The sequence below is a fragment of the Typopeltis vanoorti genome, chromosome 1 (genome assembly GCF_054136105.1).
Source record: "Typopeltis vanoorti isolate ZY-2024b chromosome 1, IOZ_Tvanoo_1.0, whole genome shotgun sequence".
Lineage (NCBI taxonomy): Eukaryota > Metazoa > Arthropoda > Arachnida > Uropygi > Thelyphonidae > Typopeltis > Typopeltis vanoorti.
Genome location: NC_143549.1, coordinates 64,870,893 through 64,888,927, shown reverse-complemented (window position 1 = coordinate 64,888,927; position 18,035 = coordinate 64,870,893). Strand labels below are relative to the sequence as shown.

The 18,035-nt window shown below is 35.4% G+C and overlaps 1 protein-coding gene across 2 annotated transcripts in view; it reads left to right on the top strand.

The window, feature by feature from the left end:
• LOC150110050 (ninjurin-2-like) overlaps positions 1 to 18,035 on the top strand; it is a 71,617-nt gene that overhangs the window by 29,772 nt on the left and 23,810 nt on the right. For both annotated transcript variants that reach the window (XM_090390922.1, XM_090390914.1), the window contains exon 2: positions 11,003 to 11,203. In XM_090390922.1, coding sequence (XP_090247048.1) covers positions 11,003 to 11,203 — 201 coding nt within the window. The remainder of the gene's footprint in view (positions 1 to 11,002; positions 11,204 to 18,035) is intronic.

Here is an 18,035-nt window from a genome sequence, read left to right as displayed (position 1 = left end):
AACTAATATTTCTGAAATTATGTTAAAATAAATAAAATGTCGTACTAAAAAACTACAATAATATGCTAAAAATGCACAATTAAATCTAAAAAAAAAAACACTTATTAAATCAACAAAAATCACAAATCTTTCTGGAGCTCTCTGACATATTTTCATCTGATAGCCTCGACATCAGTTATACTAGACACAACATTATATTTTTTAATTCTTTACTCAAGTATAAACAAATAAAATTTGCTCTTGAAGTCATACATGAAGTATCTTTTTGTATGACTTCTGTATTGATTTTGTTCTCATTACCCGACTATTGTAGCTTCTGCCTCGACTTCACTAAAGGTCAAAATATGGATAGTGACCCTTCTCACAATGCATAGCATATGTCTAAAAGGAAGTGTGTTGTGTATGATGCATATGGGATACTAGGGCATTTTGATATGATGTCATTTGTCTTCATGTAGAAGTGGCTTATTTGGGAAGATACTTCATGCTCAAACTGTTTGCTTGCCCTTGGGTAAAGGACTAAAACAAGAATATAATTTCTTGTCAAGTATACTTTACTTTTATCCAAGTGAAAAATGATCTATAGCGATTTCTACAGCTTATTTACAGTTTTTCTACATTTTATTTTGGTCTTCTGATAAAGGTTTTCAAAATCCTAAGGATATTCTAGTGTTCCACAAAAACTTGTCTATTATTTGGCAATTTTTCTTGCCAGATAACAAGCATATGGTAATCTTATGCATGAGTAAATTGCATTTCTCATATAATTGCAGATAGTTGAAGCTTGTGTGTATAATTGTCATCATCATCAAATTCCTGCCATGTACCCTCAAGGGGTGTACAGGATATGATAGTACTACATGAAAAAATTACATCATTACTAACTTTCTATCTACAATTTTCCTCCAAATCAGTCTGTTACTTGTCAAGACTCCAACATTATCAGATCTTATAATCTTATATTTCTGTCGTCTAAGGCACTTTGTACCATATCAATCCACCTATATTTTGGTCTTCCTTTGGGTCATTTTCCTGCCAACCTGGCAGAGAACACTTGTTTTGCTAATCTTTCCTCTCCCATTCTATTTAAGTGACGATACTGTAAAAATAATCATAATTAAAATTCTGAATATTTTTACGTATTGTTTATGTTAGTATGTTTATTAGTTTTGTTTTCATAACACGCATTGTCGGCACTTGCGATGTGCCCGTTATGGAAATTGTTTTGTTAAAAGTGATATGTAAAGCAGTTAAAATTTTAATGTACTTACTGGATTTGAATAGTTGTGTTACTTTAAACAAATTTATTATGGTTTGAAATATTAAGTTTTATGTTTTATGAGGACCTCTTGTCGCTAACAGAGACAAGGTGTCAGCCATTATAGAGTACTTAGTTTCTCGCTTGCCATGGAGTGCGCGTGCTCTCCGAGGAGTTTGATGAGTGATTGACAGCTGACAAGAAAGTGTTCGGTATCTGAGTAACAGCTGTAAACAAGAGAGCGTTCGGATATTATTAAGTTTATTAAATATTAAATATTAAGTTAAATATTAAGTTTTATGTTTTATGAGGACCTTCTCTTGTCGCTAACAGAGACAAGGTGTCAGCCATTATAGAGTACTTAGTTTCTTGCTTGCCATGGAGTGCGCGTGCTCTCCGAGAAGTTTGATGAGTGATTGACAGCTGACAAGAAAGTGTTCGGTATCTGAGTAACAGCTGTAAACAAGAGAGCGTTCGGAAGGAATTTAGAACACAGGCTGGCTGATATTTAGGTTCGAAGGAACTTAAGTTTTTTAAGTGACAGTTGGAAGAAAATTAATAGTATATTCCGAAAAAATAATCGTGGAACTATTAACTTTCAAAGTGGAATAAGTATTGATGAATAAAAGGAAAATATTGCTATATGTGTTTTAAACGGAATATTGGAGGAAACACTAATTGAAAGATTAATAGTAGATTCCAAAAAGGGAATCGTAGAACTGCAAGTTTTTTTTATTGGAAGAGTTAAGACTGTCAATAAGCATTTAGTGAATAAAAGAAGAATTTGCTATTTACGTTCTAAAGGAATGTTCGAGAAAACTCTGATTAGGAAGTTTCATCTGTATTAAGGAAGCCAGATCTGACTTATTTCTACTGAAGAAAAGAGACAGAATTAAGTCAGGAAGAATTAATGTGTGTTACATAAGTGATGAGAAAGGATCCTGTAAAAATGAAGAATAGAGTCATATATCTATTGAAAAGGGCCTTGACAGAGAAAGAAACTGGCTATGAACATTTTGTGATTGTGCAAACAAAGTGTTTGGTCTAGTCTAAAGTGTAAGTTTATTTTTAAAAGGCTTTGGATCCAATTAATTTGTAGTTAGTTATGCAAAGTTGTTTGAAGTGTATATATATTGTTTTTGTTTTAAATGTGTTTATTTTGTTATTTTGGTCTTGAGTCAGTGATTATTTGGATTCTGAAAGGAAGAGTTAAGATCATTGCAGCAATTGGAGTGAACCTTTGTGCACATAATAACATATATGTACACTCGGAATAAAAAAATAATTGTTAGAAACAGAGATCATCTCTATGGTAGGATTAAAAATATTAAGATATAATATCTATGAATACTCTATCTATATAAAAATCCTCCAATTATTAACAATGGCGCAGCCGACAGGATTGGTTATGACGTAACTTATTTTTAGAATCCAGAAAGTAAACTTGACTCAAGTAAAAATGGCTACAGGAGATAGCAATTTTAGTTTCTTTAGTTAAAGATGAGGAATTTTTTAGGTTAATTAATCCAACTTTAGTAATACCTTCTTTCTCAGGTGATAGTAGTGAAAGTGTAGAAACATTTTTCAGATATGCAGAAAAAATTAGAGATTGAGGAAAATGGTCAGATTTTCATTTATTAATTATACTTCGTAGTAAATTATTGGGCAAAGCCAAAACATTCTTAAACACATCTCCTTTACTAAGGGACACTGACAATTATGCAACTTTTAAAAGTTTGCTAATATCAGAATTTTCAAGTGTAAGAGAATTAGGGCCTAACATTTGGAAAATTCAACAGTGCATTCAAGGTAATAGGGAGTCTATTTCAGAATACTATCATAGAATTTGGAGCATTGCTCATGAATTTAATGTTTTATCTGAAGAGAAATCCTCTTTGGAATGGTTGCTGTTTAATCAATTTAGGCATGGCCTTAGAGATAATTTAAAAGAAACAGCATACAAGAAAAGAGTTAAAAATCTTGAACAGTGTTTTGAACTTGTTAAAGAAAAAGAAGAGATATTTAGAGATATATTTCATTCCTCAAACAATAATCAGGTGAACTTTTCTCAGTATAATGAAACTCATTCTCCTAGCATTGTGGCTGCAGATAAAGTGAGAGAAGAAAAGTTTCATAAATTAAAAGGTGCAAATAAAAAGAAACAGTCTAAGGAAATTTCTGTAAATCTAACAGAAAATGTACCAGAATCTGATTCCAAAGTACAATTACATGATTTGGGAAAATTGGAGGAACTGAAAACATTTCTTAGTGAAGAAATAGAAAGACAACAGAGACCAATAGTACAAGGACAGGAACTTCTGTTTAAAATGATATCTGACTTGACAATATCCGAGAATCTTACAGATAATCAATCTTTCTCTTGTAAATCTAATGGTATCGACAGGAATAAAACATCTCAAAAGAGATATATTCCAAAATGCTTTAGATGCAATAAACCTGGTCATTTTGCTAAAAACTGTTATGTTAGGGATAAATCTTGTTTTCAACATAAGAAATCAGAGAATAAAGAAAAATCTGGGAATAGTTATTATTCCAATATCATACTGGCAAGGACAGAAATGTGAAACTACTCATTGGACATGGGTAAAGCTAAAGACAGCTCCAACCCTAAAAGAGAGTTTGATGTAGCATTAGCTCCTTATGCTAATGGAGGTAATCCTTTGACAGTTTTGCAAGGATTTATTGAAGATGTGCCTTGTGAAATCTTATTTGACACAGGTGCACATATTTCACTCATTTCTTATAATTTGTTTAACAGAATTAAATCTCTAATTCCAAATGACATTTCAGTTTTAAGTTATCCAATTAAATTAAAAGGAATATTTGAATCAGAAATTTCAGCTGATAAGCAAATAAATGTTTTTATTTCAATTCCTTGTTTTCTATTGAAAGTTTGTCATCCATTAATAGTTCTTCCAGAATCCTCAAATCCAAATGTACAAGTAATATTTGGAATTGATTTTCTGAACTGTCATGGTTTTGCATGTAATTTTGTTGATAATACAGTGTCATTGTGTGGACTAGAATGCCGTTTAGACAGGAAATCAGGTGACAAAGGAAAATTAGAGCAGTCTCCTGAAGTTTTTCAAGATACTAATGATAATGATCAAGTGTTCAGTATTGAGACTCTAAAGAATAAGGAACCTAGTTCACAAATTTGGGAAAAGGATAAGATTGTCCAAGCTCAGAAAGATGATCCTGTACTTAAAACTATTTATGAAGCAGTATTGAAGGTTGAAACTCAGCTAGATACAATTTTAAACCTGGAAAACTTATATTTAGATAAAGATGGGTTACTCTTATCTAGACAAATGGAAGGTTGAAAGTGAAAATATTGGCACCAACTGAAATGATTTCTTGGATTATATACCATGGAAAGTGATTCAGACCTGCCAAGTCTGAATCACTTTCCATGATTCAGACTTGGCAGGACACCAGTGATTTTCTAGGACTTGGGAAAGAATAAAGGATCGTTACATCTGGAAAGGTATGAAGAGTGATATACTCACATATGTCAAATCATGCCATAAGTGCCAAATAAGATCCCCTTTTAGAGGAAAAGCTCTATTACAACTATTTCCAATTCCAACTAGACCTTTTCAGGCTGTTGCTATTGATGTAGTAGGTCCACTGCCAATTACTAAAAAAGGCAATAGGTATATTCTAGTAGTCATAGACATGCTAACTAGATTTCCTGAAGCAGTCTCAATGAAGGATCAAACTGCAAAGACTATTGCAAGAAAGTTTTTGAATATGATTATTTGTAGATATGAAACTCCTCAGACCTTACTTTCAGATCAGGGAGCAAATTTCACAATTGAACTGTTATTACAATTGTGTAAATTACTCAACGTTAGGAAGATTTTTACAACACCTTACCACCCACAGTGTAATGGTATGTGTGAAAGGCTGAATAAAAATATAAAGCAAATACTTTCCAATCTGGCAAGCACTAAAATGAATGATTGGGACACATATATTTCTCGAGCATTATTTGCATGCAGATCTGCCTTTCATTCTGCTATCAAAGAAAAACCATCTTTTGCTTTATATGGTTTTGATCCAATCTTTCCTAATGAACTTGTTTCAGTCATTCCTAATACAGGATATAATAACATAAATGAGTATCTAGAGACAGTTGTAGATAAATTTTCCACTACTCACAGATTAGTAGGTGAAATAAGTAGATTAAGTTATCAGAAAACTAGGCAGTATATAAATCGTTTTAGAAAGTATAAGTCATTTGTACCAGGTGATTTAGTATTGTTAGATGATAAATCTAGTATAAAAAGGATTGGGGAATTAGGAAGGAAAGCTTTAGGTCCTCCTAGAATATTAGACAAATTTTCTCCTGTGAATTTTAGGATTCAAGATGTCAAAAATCCTAGTAAAGTTTTAAATATACACTCTGATAGGTTAAAAGGGTACTTTTTAGGGAGTAGAAATTTAGTTACATTAGGAGACAATATGAATAAAATATTGAAAGATGAGCGTTGTTTTCCTAGTACTAATTGTGCATCTCATTCACAATCAAATAATGGGAAAGGGAATAGTTTTAAAGCTCATAATTCAAATACACAGCAAAGGAGAAAATTTAATTTGGGTAAAACAAAATCTAATGCAGGAAATTTTAGAACTCTCAGGGTACATAATTCAGATAACGTACAATGTAAGAGTGATGATAATCAAATTGACTCTAACATTGATGAAATTATAGCAGAATATCATAGGTTAGTTAATATAGAGGTTAAATAAGACAGAGGAATGTGAAAATACCTCTAATTTAGTTAGTAAGGATAAAGAATCTCATAAACTTGTAGAATTTGATTCTGATAGTGATGATTCTGTAGATTTAGGGCATAATTCAAATAACTTAAGATTGAGATATTTGAAAAGTACAGAAATGAAATTTGAAAGTATAGTAAATTAGAAGATGTAAATTCTGAATCATCTCTAGCATCAGATGATTCTGAAACTAGTGATTCCGATTGTGTAAATAATGATGAACAAGAATCACGTTATTTTTTAAGATCTAGGAATAAGCATTAAAAGTTTTGTTTAGATATAAGTTAAACATTTATTTAAAATTTTTTTTAAAAAAATTTTCAGAGAAAGATGAAACTGATGTAAAAATAATCATAATTAAAATTCTGAATATTTTTACGTATTGTTTATGTTAGTATGTTTATTAGTTTTGTTTTCATAACACGCATTGTCGGCACTTGTGATGTGCCCGTTATGGAAATTGTTTTGTTAAAAGTGATATGTAAAGGCAGTTAAAATTTTAATGTACTTACCAGATTTGAATAGTTGTGTTACTTTAAACAAATTTATTATGGTTTGAAATATTAAGTTGTGTGTTTTATGAGGACATTCTCTTGTCGCTAACGGTTTCTTGCTGGCCACGGAGTGTGCATGCTCTCCGAGAAGTTTGATGAGTGATTGACAGCTGACAAGAAAGTGTTCGGTATCTGATTACAGCTGTAAACAAGAGAGCGTTCGGAAGGAATTTAGAACACAGGCCGGCTGATATTTAGGTTCGGAGGAACTTAAGTTTTTTAAATGACAGTCGGAAGAAAATTAATAGTATGTTCCGAAAAAGGAATCGTGGAACTATTAAGTTTCAAAGTGGAATAAGCGTTGATGAATAAAAGGAAAATATTGCTATATTTGTTTTAAACGGAATATTGGAGGAAACACTAATTGAAAGATTAATAGTAGATTCCAAAAAGGGAATCGTAGAACTGTAAGTTTTTTTATTGGAAGAGTTAAGACTGTCAATAAGCATTTAGTGAATAAAAGAAGAATTTGCTATTTACGTTCTAAATGAATGTTCGAGAAAACTCTGATTAGGAAGTTTCATCTGTATTGAGGACGCCAGATCTGACTATTATTTCTACTGAAGAAAAGAAACAGAATTAAGTCAGGAAGAATTAATGTGTGTTACATAAGTGATGAGAAAGGATCCTGTAAAAATGAAGAATAGAGTCATATATCTATTGAAAAGGGCCTTGACAGAGAAAGAAACTGGCTATGAACATTTTGTGATTGTGCAAACAAAGTGTTTGGTCTAGTCTAAAGTGTAAGTTTATTTTTAAAAGGCTTTGGATCCAATTAATTTGTAGTTAGTTATGTAAAGTTGTTTGAAGTGTATATATATATATTGTTTTTGTTTTATTAAATGTGTTTATTTTGTATTTTGGTCTTGAGTCAGTGATTATTTGGATTCTGAAAGAAACAGTTAAGATCATTGCAGCAATTGGAGTGAACCCTTGTGCATATAATAACATATAGGTACACTCAGAATAAAAAAATAATTGTTAGAAACAGAGATCATCTCTATGGTAGGATTAAAAATATTAAGATATAATATCTATGAATAATCTATCTATATAAAAATCCACCAATTATTAACAATACCACCTGAGATTAGCTCTGCTAACGCATTCCTGGATGCTGACAATGTCAAGTTCTTTCTTAATATCCTCATTTTTAATATGATATTGCCATTGATGCCGTCTGTTCACACCTATAATCTTTCTCAGGACTCTCATATCTGCGGCCTCTAATCTTTGGTCAAATGTTTTACTTCTGACCCAGCTCTCAGATTCATAAGTTAAAACTGGTTTGAACACTGTCTTGTATTCAGCTAATTTAGTGTTCCGACTAATTTCTCTCTTATTCCATATGAATTTATTCAGTTGACTTTCCACCATACCAGCTTTGCTGATTCTGTTGTCTATTTCTATATTGAATTTACCATCTTCACTAAAAATCATACCTAAGTAGCTGAAATGTTTTACTTGTTCCACAGGTTCTCCATTCACAACACAGTTGACATTTTCAATGATTCTGCCTATTTTCATTGTGTTTGTCTTTTTATTGCTGACCTTCATACCATATCTATTACAACAGTTATTCAATTTAGTCAGAGAATCTTGCAGACTTGTAGCGGATTTATTTAGAAGTATAACATCATCCACATAAAGCAAAGAGCTGACATTAACATCTCCAATTTTGATATCAGGTTTAATACCACATTCCTTCATAATGTGATCCATATAGATAATGAATAACAGAGGGGATAATGTACATTCTTGTCTCACACCAGATTTAACATTAAACCATCTTCCTGTAATTCCTTCAATTCTAACTGCTGACTTACAACTCAAATAAAGACTAAGTATTGCTTGATATAATGCCCCATCTACACCATATAACTGTATCATATTGAATAGCTTCTCTCTTGGCACCTTGTCATATGCCTTTTCCAAATCGACAAAACTTAAATACAGATCTTTGTTATATTCCCATGCTTTCGCGACTATTTGTCGTAAAGTGAAAATCTGAACCTGATAGCCTCTATTTGGCCTGAATCCAGCTTCACCCAGCTTGTTCTTCACCCAGCTTGTTCTTCACCCAGCTTTTCTTCCACAATTCTTCTCAATCGTTTCTAAAGTATACTTACATCGATCTTGCCAGGGACACTTAGTAGGGAAATATCTCTGTAATTCTCACATTCAGTTTTATTTCCCTTTTTATTCATCAGTACTATGAGAGCTCTACTCCAATCATTGGGAATTCGTCCCTCTGTCCAGGCTTTCTAAACTATGCAGTGCAGCCACTGTAAGACTTTTATACCACCATACTTTAGCATTTCTGGTCAAATATCATCTACTCCTGCTGCCTTTCCACATTTTAAGCCTTTGATGGCTTTTTCTACTTCAAGTATGGATATGTATTCCTAACTGCATGCCTGGTCAGTGGTTTTTACCACTGTGCTGTCATCACTGCTTGTTTCATTTAGCAGTTTTTCAAAGTAATTACTCAATACTTCAAGGATATCTTTTTCTTCCATTTTCATGTCACCTTTATCATCTCAGCATTCTTTCCTCCATTCGTAAGCTTCTTCAACAACCTCCAGAATATTTTTCCACCTCTTGATATTTATTTTCTATATTCTTGTCAAAGTCCTCCCATGACTTTTGTTTAGCTAGTTTTACACAGTGTTTATCATTCTTGCATTTGTTTCTGTATTCTTTAAGAGCACAGGCTGACTTTTTTGCCAGGAACTTTTGATATGCTTTCTTCTTTTCCTTCACTGCCTCTTTAACTTACTGTGTCCACCATGGAGTTCTAATTTTTCTATCCTTGCAGACAACTTCACCACATGCCTCTCTAGCTGAATCAATTAGGGCTTTCTTCAAGGCTTGCCACTGAATCTCCAAGGTTTGATTCCTGTTCTCAAACTCTTTCATTTTTTCTTCAATAATCTTTGTTTATTTTAGTCTACAGTTCACATCTGAGAGCTGCTCAACTTTTATTCGCTTTAAAACTTTCTTACATATCATTTTTTTCAATATGAAATTCAATTTTATCCTGCTCAAGACTAAATAGTGATCACTTCCAATTTCAAATCCTCTGTACACCCTGGTGTCCTGCACCAGGGAGAAAACATCACTATCAACAATAACATAGTCAGTGAGACTTTTCTTATTCCTTGCCTCTTCTCTCCATGTGAATTTGTGCACATTTTTATGTTGGAACATGGTGTTAGTAATAACCAGTCCATGTCCTGAGCAGAAATCCAACATATATTTGCCATTATTATTAGCTTTGCTCTTTTCTCCAAATTTTCTCAAAATATTTTTGTATGTCTGACAATCATTTCCTACTCTGCTATTTAGATCCCCAACGAGGACCAACTTTTCCTTTTTCATTGTGTCTGTTGCTTTTTCTAAAGCATCAAAAAATTCCTCCACTTCTAGCTTAGTAGAACCTTCTGTGGGACTATAGGCACAAATAAGTCTCATTGTCCAGTTCCCCTTCTCATATTTTCCCACATTATTCTACTCGAGACTGCCTGCCATTCAAGAAGATTAGCCTCGTATTTTATGTTGATTACTATGACTACTCCTTCTTTTCCTTGATTGTCATTGCCTGAATATAACATTTTGTATTTATTGCTCAGAAAGATCTCACCAGTTTTTGCCTTTTTTTTTTCAGTCACCTCTATTATGTCGATCTGGTACTTATCTAATTCCTCAGCAAGCTCCATTTCTTTGCCATTCAGGCTTCTTATGTTGATAGTACCGATCTTTAACTCTGGTGATGTTGAGTTGGGGTGTGTTTTCAGATTTGTTCCAGTAGCTGACTTTTTGCTGCTCGCCCTGGTTCCCTGGCAAAAACAACGGGGGAGGGGGCCTTGTTTAACCGACGCCCCAGCCTGCATGAAATTTTGTCATGTTGTTCAATCATTTTTTATTTTGGTTTAACCAATAAGAATTCAATTTGGTCGGCTAAATCTCAAATTGCCAGCCCATTCTTGTTCGTTCAGTATCCAAGTATATACCCAACAGGGTGCATCACGAGAAGGTGAGGATTGGACATTAGGTCAGAAGCCCTGGTCGGTTCTCCGCATTCCTTTAAAGGCTATGTGGAGGTCTCCTCTCAGTTATACAGCTTTGACCCTTAAGCACCCTATGTATAATTGTGTATATTAAAAATTAAAGCAGGTTATTTTTGTAAGAATAATACATAGGCTATCATGCACAGTATTTCAAGATAATGGATTTTGTTTTTATATTGATATATCTAACATAAAAGTAAGAATTGTATTTTGAATAGCCTGTTATGACTTTGTTTTTTTTTTTCAACATGCTGCTAACAGAAATTTTAATTACTGTGGTTGAAACTGATATTAAGTAGTGATTACTCCTTTAGGATGTGGAATATGATACAAAATGGCAAAGGCCAGGATTAGATGTGAATTTTTATGCAACCAAGAAAAGCATTGCCCAAGGAATGATGGACATTGCACTATTGACAGCTAATGCCACTCAGTTAAAATATATTTTAAAAGAAGAAGAAAATCCTTTTTATTTATTAAATGTTATTTGCATGGGAGCTTCACTTTTACTACAGGTAATTATAATATTCTGGTGAAAAGTTACTATCATTATCCTGTAGTATTAATATTATTTCAGATCTTCATGGTGTCACTGATTTCATTGCTTTCATTTCACTCATCACTGTAACTTAGTTTGAAGTATTCACTCATCTGCTACCAACTCAGGTAATAACTCATTCCACATACATTCACTGCTTTCACATTTATTCATTCATTCATTAGTGGTATTACAGGATCTTAAGATCCTCGAGTTGCCAGATACTCTTGGCTTTGGTAATCATAATTTAAATAGGATAAGATGGTTGGTCTTATGCCTGTGAACATATTTTTGTATGTATATTGTGTAGCGCCAGTTTGCCTGATTATAGGATGAAAAATCATTGTGCTAAGGCTTAAGTGCTGGGAGGACATGATGTTGGAGGTTTAATGTAGTATTGACAACACTAGGAAAGGATTAAAAACTAATTTTAATGGTTCCAATATTTCATCTCTGTCACTGAGACATCTTCAGGGAGTACAAAGTAACACTTGTAGCACACACAACTTAATATACTTAATACTTAATGAAACACAGTGATTCTACAGTCCTATCTAGGTGATGCACCCTCTCTGGGCCTTTGTAGGTGGCCTAGGATGTAAACTGGGACCTCTGACAATTATTGTTTCCCAGATTTTGATGCAAATTCAACCTCTCCATACCATAGTGAATCTGTCTTTGAAATGTCTGAATGAAGATGCTGTCAGCACCTTAAGTCTTGCCCACAATTTTGCCGTCACACGAAAGAAGTACTGTCGCCAGACCTAATGTACAATGTAGAACACGGAATCTGCCACTTATTTGTTTAAATTAGGTTGATTTCTGAGTGTCTTTGCAGATTCCAAAAAATCTTTCCTTTTTTTAAATTTACTATAGTGAAGCATGGTGGTTTTCTTCCAGAAGATCCTGTGAGTTGTATCCAATTGTCTGTAAGGCCAGATTGACCATAGTTGTGATTGCAGATGCAAGATTTGTGCTCATCTAAACAGATAGTGGATGATCTACCTGCCTGTCTGAAGTAAGCCAACTTGCAGGAACAGAGTTCTTTATATACTCCAGGCACTGAGAGAGGAGGGAGCTGATCTTTGATAGAATGGATAAGGTATCAAGTTTTTGGTGGGGCTTAAAAGCTGTGGAGAGGTTGTATGCATTTTTTTTTTTTTGTTAAGCCCTCATGATTTTTTCTGATGTGCCATTTCCATTCTCTAGGACATCTCAGAAGCATCACACAAAAAGAATTCATGAAAATAAAGTATAAGCATATCAAATAGTATAACATTCTGTGGAAATCTAAATCACAACTGCAAATTCAACCTTTTCATACTATAGTGAATCTGTCTTCAAAAAGTGTCAGTGAAGATGCCGTCAGCGCCCCTAAGTCTTGGTCACAATAATTTTGCCACTGAAAAAAAAGTACCGTTGCTAGATCTATTGTACAATGTAAAACCCGGAATCTGTCACCTAGCTCCAGAAATAGCCAACAACATCAGACTTGACGTTGCCAGTATCCTCTCTCATTCATTGCTTGCTAAAAGTAATCAATCTTCTGATTGACTTGCTGTTCTCAGAAAGTTACAAAAAGTTAAAAAAGTATCATCACCAGAGTGGATAAGGGTAATGCCACGGAATATAATCAAAAAATGGATATTATTCTCCTAGATCACAGTACCTACATTCCGCTAAATCACGATCCCACTAAACCACTGGTTAAAAAATTAAAAAGCCTACTTAAAAAAAGTGTCTAGCTGGCAGCCAGATATTGCAAAAAAACTCCAACTGTTTGGTGCTCATCCCTCCCCCCCCCCTTATGGCTTAGCCAACCAAATTGTTCCTTTTATTGGCTTAAACCGCAAATGCATATCATAGTACAACATGATGAAATTTCATGATGGCCTGGGATGTTGCCCGGTTAAACAAGGCTCAGTGCTGTTTTCATCAGGGAACCAGGATGAACAGTGAAGAGTCATCTACTGGAACAACTTGATATATGATTTGCCTAAAATCCACAAACCCAATTCCTCTCCTAAGACTTATGGTAGATGCTACTGATGCTCCTTGATACAAATTGTCAAAACAGCTGCTAAACTCTCTTCCTGTCCTTCACTGGACTTACTACATCCTATATCGGAGAGCTCCTGAGAGATTTGTGTTTTTTGTTGATTTATTGGTGTTTTTTGTTGATTTATTGGTGTTTTGGATTCAATTTAATGGACTTAAGTGTGTAATTTTGGTATATTATTGGAGCTTTATTAGCGTGGTTAGTGTACTAAAGTGTTTTATAACATAATCTATGTCGGGAAGTCGCCGCTAGATGAATTCGTAATGTGTAGTGTTCATGCAAGCTCCAGATAAGATAAGTATCATTTTCAGTTATCGATACAAATTACTTAATATTGTGTAGTTTTGTTTTGTTTGCCTTGCGTATTTTAGTGCGTCTATTTTTGGTGTGTTATAACGTATAATTTGACAAAACACGTCGCAAATAAGGATGGCACCTGTGCGAAGGAAAATGGCGGCCAGTAATGAAGGTTCGCCATCGTTATCAAAGAACGGTAGCATAAAAGAAATGAGTCAGTGTGCTAGCTGTGAAATGTACGCTTTGCGGAGTGCGGTCGGAGTGTGGTTAGATGATGATAAAGGATTGAATGTGTGTAGAAAATGTAGGGAGAATGAGGAATTGAAGTGTATTTCGGATCGTGAGTGTGATATTTTTGTCAACCTTCAGAATGAAGGAAATAGGGATATGACAAGAAACAGCAAGGTTGTACATGAAAATTGTGAGAGTGTGAATGTAGAAAGTGTGAATGATAGTATAAATGGTTTCTCAGAGAACAAAAAAGATGAGATAGATGCATTGAGTGAGATCGCGTTGTTGAATAGTGCGATAGAAAGAGCAAAACAGCAGCTAGAGTGCATGAACAAAAGTAGACTGAATGAACCAACCAATAATAAAAGGTATGACAGGAAAAATAGACGTATGAATGTGAACATGAACAAAATGAAGGATAGAGTGCTGTATGGAGACTCGTTAGTACGAGGTGTGTTAGTAGAGGATTTGACAAAATTGTACCAACCTGGTGCGACCATAAAGGACGTAACTGCGTCTATTAGAGAGCAAAAGGAAAGGGTGAAAGAAATGATTGTTGTGGCAGGTACGAATGATTTTAAAGGAGATAAAATGGAAATGATAGAAGACCTGAATGAATTGTTTGAGGTAGCAAAAGAAAAGAGTGAGAGAGTTAGAATGATTAGTCTTTTGCCACGGTATGACAGTGAAATGTTTAAAAGGAGGGCCATAATTGCAAATGACTTTATGCGTGGGTTATGTATGACGAGTGGTGTGGAATTTGTGGATGTGTGGAGTGAGTTTGATGAGCGAAAAGATCTATATAAGATGGATGGCTTGCATTTGAATGGTTACGGTGTAAGAAGACTTGAGAAAGTGTTGCTGAATGTAGTGGATGTGCAAATTCAGGGAAACTAGATTTGTTAGGGGGGGGGAGTAGAGATACAGTCCTTATGGAGGCAGTTGAATGTAAGAATGAATATAATATGCCAGAGCAAATAAGGACAACAAATCTGAGTGGGATAGTTAATATAAGGCATCAAGGTAGGGTTGGGGCTAATGGGGGTCATAAATTCATGTACACTAATACTAGGAGTATTAGGAACAAGAAGGAAGAGTTTTTGGCCTTGGTTGGCACTTCCAGACCACAGGTTATAGGTATTAGTGAAACATGGCTGACTGTAGATGATATAACTAGTGGGATTGAATGTGATGGGTATAGTGTGTTCAGGAATGACAGAGAGAATAAAATGGGGGGAGGAGTATTGTTGATGATAGCTGATGAGCTCCAGCCAAGGAGAATAGAAGTTGAATTGCAGGATAGAGAAAAGAGCACATTTGAGGCCATTTGGTGTGAGATTGTGGCTAGCAGAACTAAATATACAATTGGGTGCTGCTATAGACCAGGTGATGGAAAAGATGGTGGTGACAGTATGCACAAGCAAATAGAAGAAATGGGTGGAAGGAGGGTGATTATTATGGGAGATTTTAACTATGGTCGCATTGATTGGAGTGAGGAGAGGACACACGGGAGGAAGGAACAGGATTTTATGCGGTTATTAAGGGATAACTATCTGCGACAGCATGTAATGGAAAATACTAGGGGTCAGAGAGTGCTTGACCTAGTAATTACATCTGAGGATTTGGCTGTAACAAATATGACCACATTGCCACCAATCGGTGAGAGTGATCATAGGGTCTTAACTTGGGAGGTGGCTAAAGGTGTAGAATTTTCAATTAAGACAGGGTACATGTAGAATTATCGGGCTGGAAAGTATGACATGCTTAGGAGTTTGATTGGTTCAGTGCCATGGCATGTACAACTGCAATGACTAGAAGTTGATAGTGCATGGGAGGTAGTTAAGAAGTGCTTGCATGAAGCAATGGCTAACTGTATACCTAGAGTCCGAATAATAAATCAAGTAGGGGTTAAATGGATGAATAACACCATTAAGCTTGAGTTGCAAAAAAAGAAACAACTATGGAGGGAATTTAAGGAGAAGGGTGACCGGCAGGCACATGAACGGTATAAAGCGCAGGCCAGAAGGGTGATGAGTGTGGTAAGAAAAGCAAAAAAGGATTACGAAAGAACATTGGCCATGCAGAGTGAGCACTTTGCAAAAGTAGATCATCCAGGTGGTGACATTGCAGAAACGAATAAACCAGTAGATTATACGGGAATTGTGGTTAATGAAGTGGAGGTGAGTAGTCTATTGCATAACCTCAATGTCAATACATCTGTGGGATTGGATGGTATACTAGCTCGTGTTGTATGAGAAGCAGCTAAAGAATTGTCAGTACCCTTGACCATTTTGTTTAATTTGAGTCTCGTGTCTGGGTTAGTCCCGAGTGGGTGGAAAGAGGGGAAAATAGTTCCACTGCATAAAGGTGGTTCCAAGACTGCTGTTGTAAATTACCGACCGATTAGCATATCAGGAATCATTGTCAAGGTCTTAGAGAAATTAGTCAAGAAAAGAATACAGGATTGGATAGATGAAAATGGGATATTGTATGGGGGACAACATGGTTTTGTGAAGGGTAGATCATGCCTCAGTAACTTGCTCACGTTTTATAACACAGTGACGGCTGAACTGGATAGGGGTAATGGGTTTACAGTGATACTACTGGACCTTGCCAAGGCCTTTGATAGGATACCACATGGAACCCTAATCAGTAAACTGGAGCAGATGGGTATAGATATAGGGTTGGTGAGATGGATAAGAGGGTGGTTGAAGGAGAGATATCAAAGAGTGGTTTATTCAGGAGTGGAGTCTAAAAGACGTCTTGTGACTAGTGGAGTTCCACAGGGCTCAGTTCTTGGACCACTGCTTTTCAATTTGTTCATCAATGATATTGGAAAGGATCTGAGAGGAAGTGTTCACTTGTTTGCTGATGATGCAAAGTTGGGTAGAGCAATTGTGAGTGCACAAGATGTCAAAATTTTACAGGATGATTTGGATAGTTTGGAGGACTGGGCTAGGAAAAATGGATGTCAATTTAATGTGGCAAAGTGTAAGGTTATGCACTTTGGGGTGAAAAGAATAGCAGCAGTATATCGCATTGGTGGAATCATACTCCAGGAGATTGATGAGGCCAGGGATTTGGGAGTGTTGGTGGATAGGGAGTTGAAGTTTAGGGGGCACATTGCAAAAGTAACTAAAACAGCTCACCAAATCACTTGGCTTCTGAAAAATACTTTAACATGCAGAGACGAACAAGTTGTTGTTCCTCTGTATCGAGCCTTAATAAGACCCCATCTGGACTTCTTTGCCCAGCTATGGGCACCAGGGTTTCTTCGTGATGGGGAGGAAGTGGAGAGGGTCCAGAGACGAGTGACCAAGATGATAGCAGGTCTGTGGAATGAACCTTATGAGAATAGGTTGAAGATTTGTGGGTTGCAGAAATTGGACGATACGCGAAGGACGTGTGATATGATTGAGACATTCAAATTACTGAAGGGTTTTTATAAGATTGATCCAGAAGATATTTTTGAAAATATGACTGGTGGTGGGAGGACTAGGGGCCATGCATGGAAGTTGGGCAAGAGCGTGGTTGACAAGGGTGTTAGAGCTAGGTTCTTTACTTGGAGAGTGGTAAATGAGTGGAATAAGCTTCCAGAGTCTGTTGTGGGTGCTACGACCGTGAATGAGTTCAAGGCAAGGTATGATAGATACTGTGTGAATGTTGAATAGCTGTTCTTGACATGATGTTAGGGCCTCCCTCGATGAGTCTGTCGACTCCTTGGAGTTTCCCGGAACAATAATAATAATAATAATAATAATATATAAAAAACTCTACCTATTTTAAAACCTTGATTGAAAATCTAACTTTAAATAATATAGATATATTGGTAAGCTTTGACATCACCTCACTGTTTACCAATATTCCCTTAACACTCTTAAAAAATACTTTTCATTCTGATAACTTAGATTTCTTGGGGTCACTTAAAGATCAAAACCAAATAACTTGGAGGAGACCTCCACATTGCCTTTCAGGAATGCAGAGAACCTACTTGGGCTTCTGATCTAATGTCCGATCCATACCTTCATGTGGTACCCCCCTCCATTAGTGTTTACCAGATACTGAACGAATGAGGGTGGGCTAGCAATTATGGCTTAGCCAACCAAATTGTTCCTTTTATTGGCTTAAACCGCAAATGCATATCATGGTACAACATGATGAAATTTCATGATGGCCTGGGATGTTGCCGGTTAAACAAGGCTCAGTGCTGTTTTCATCAGGG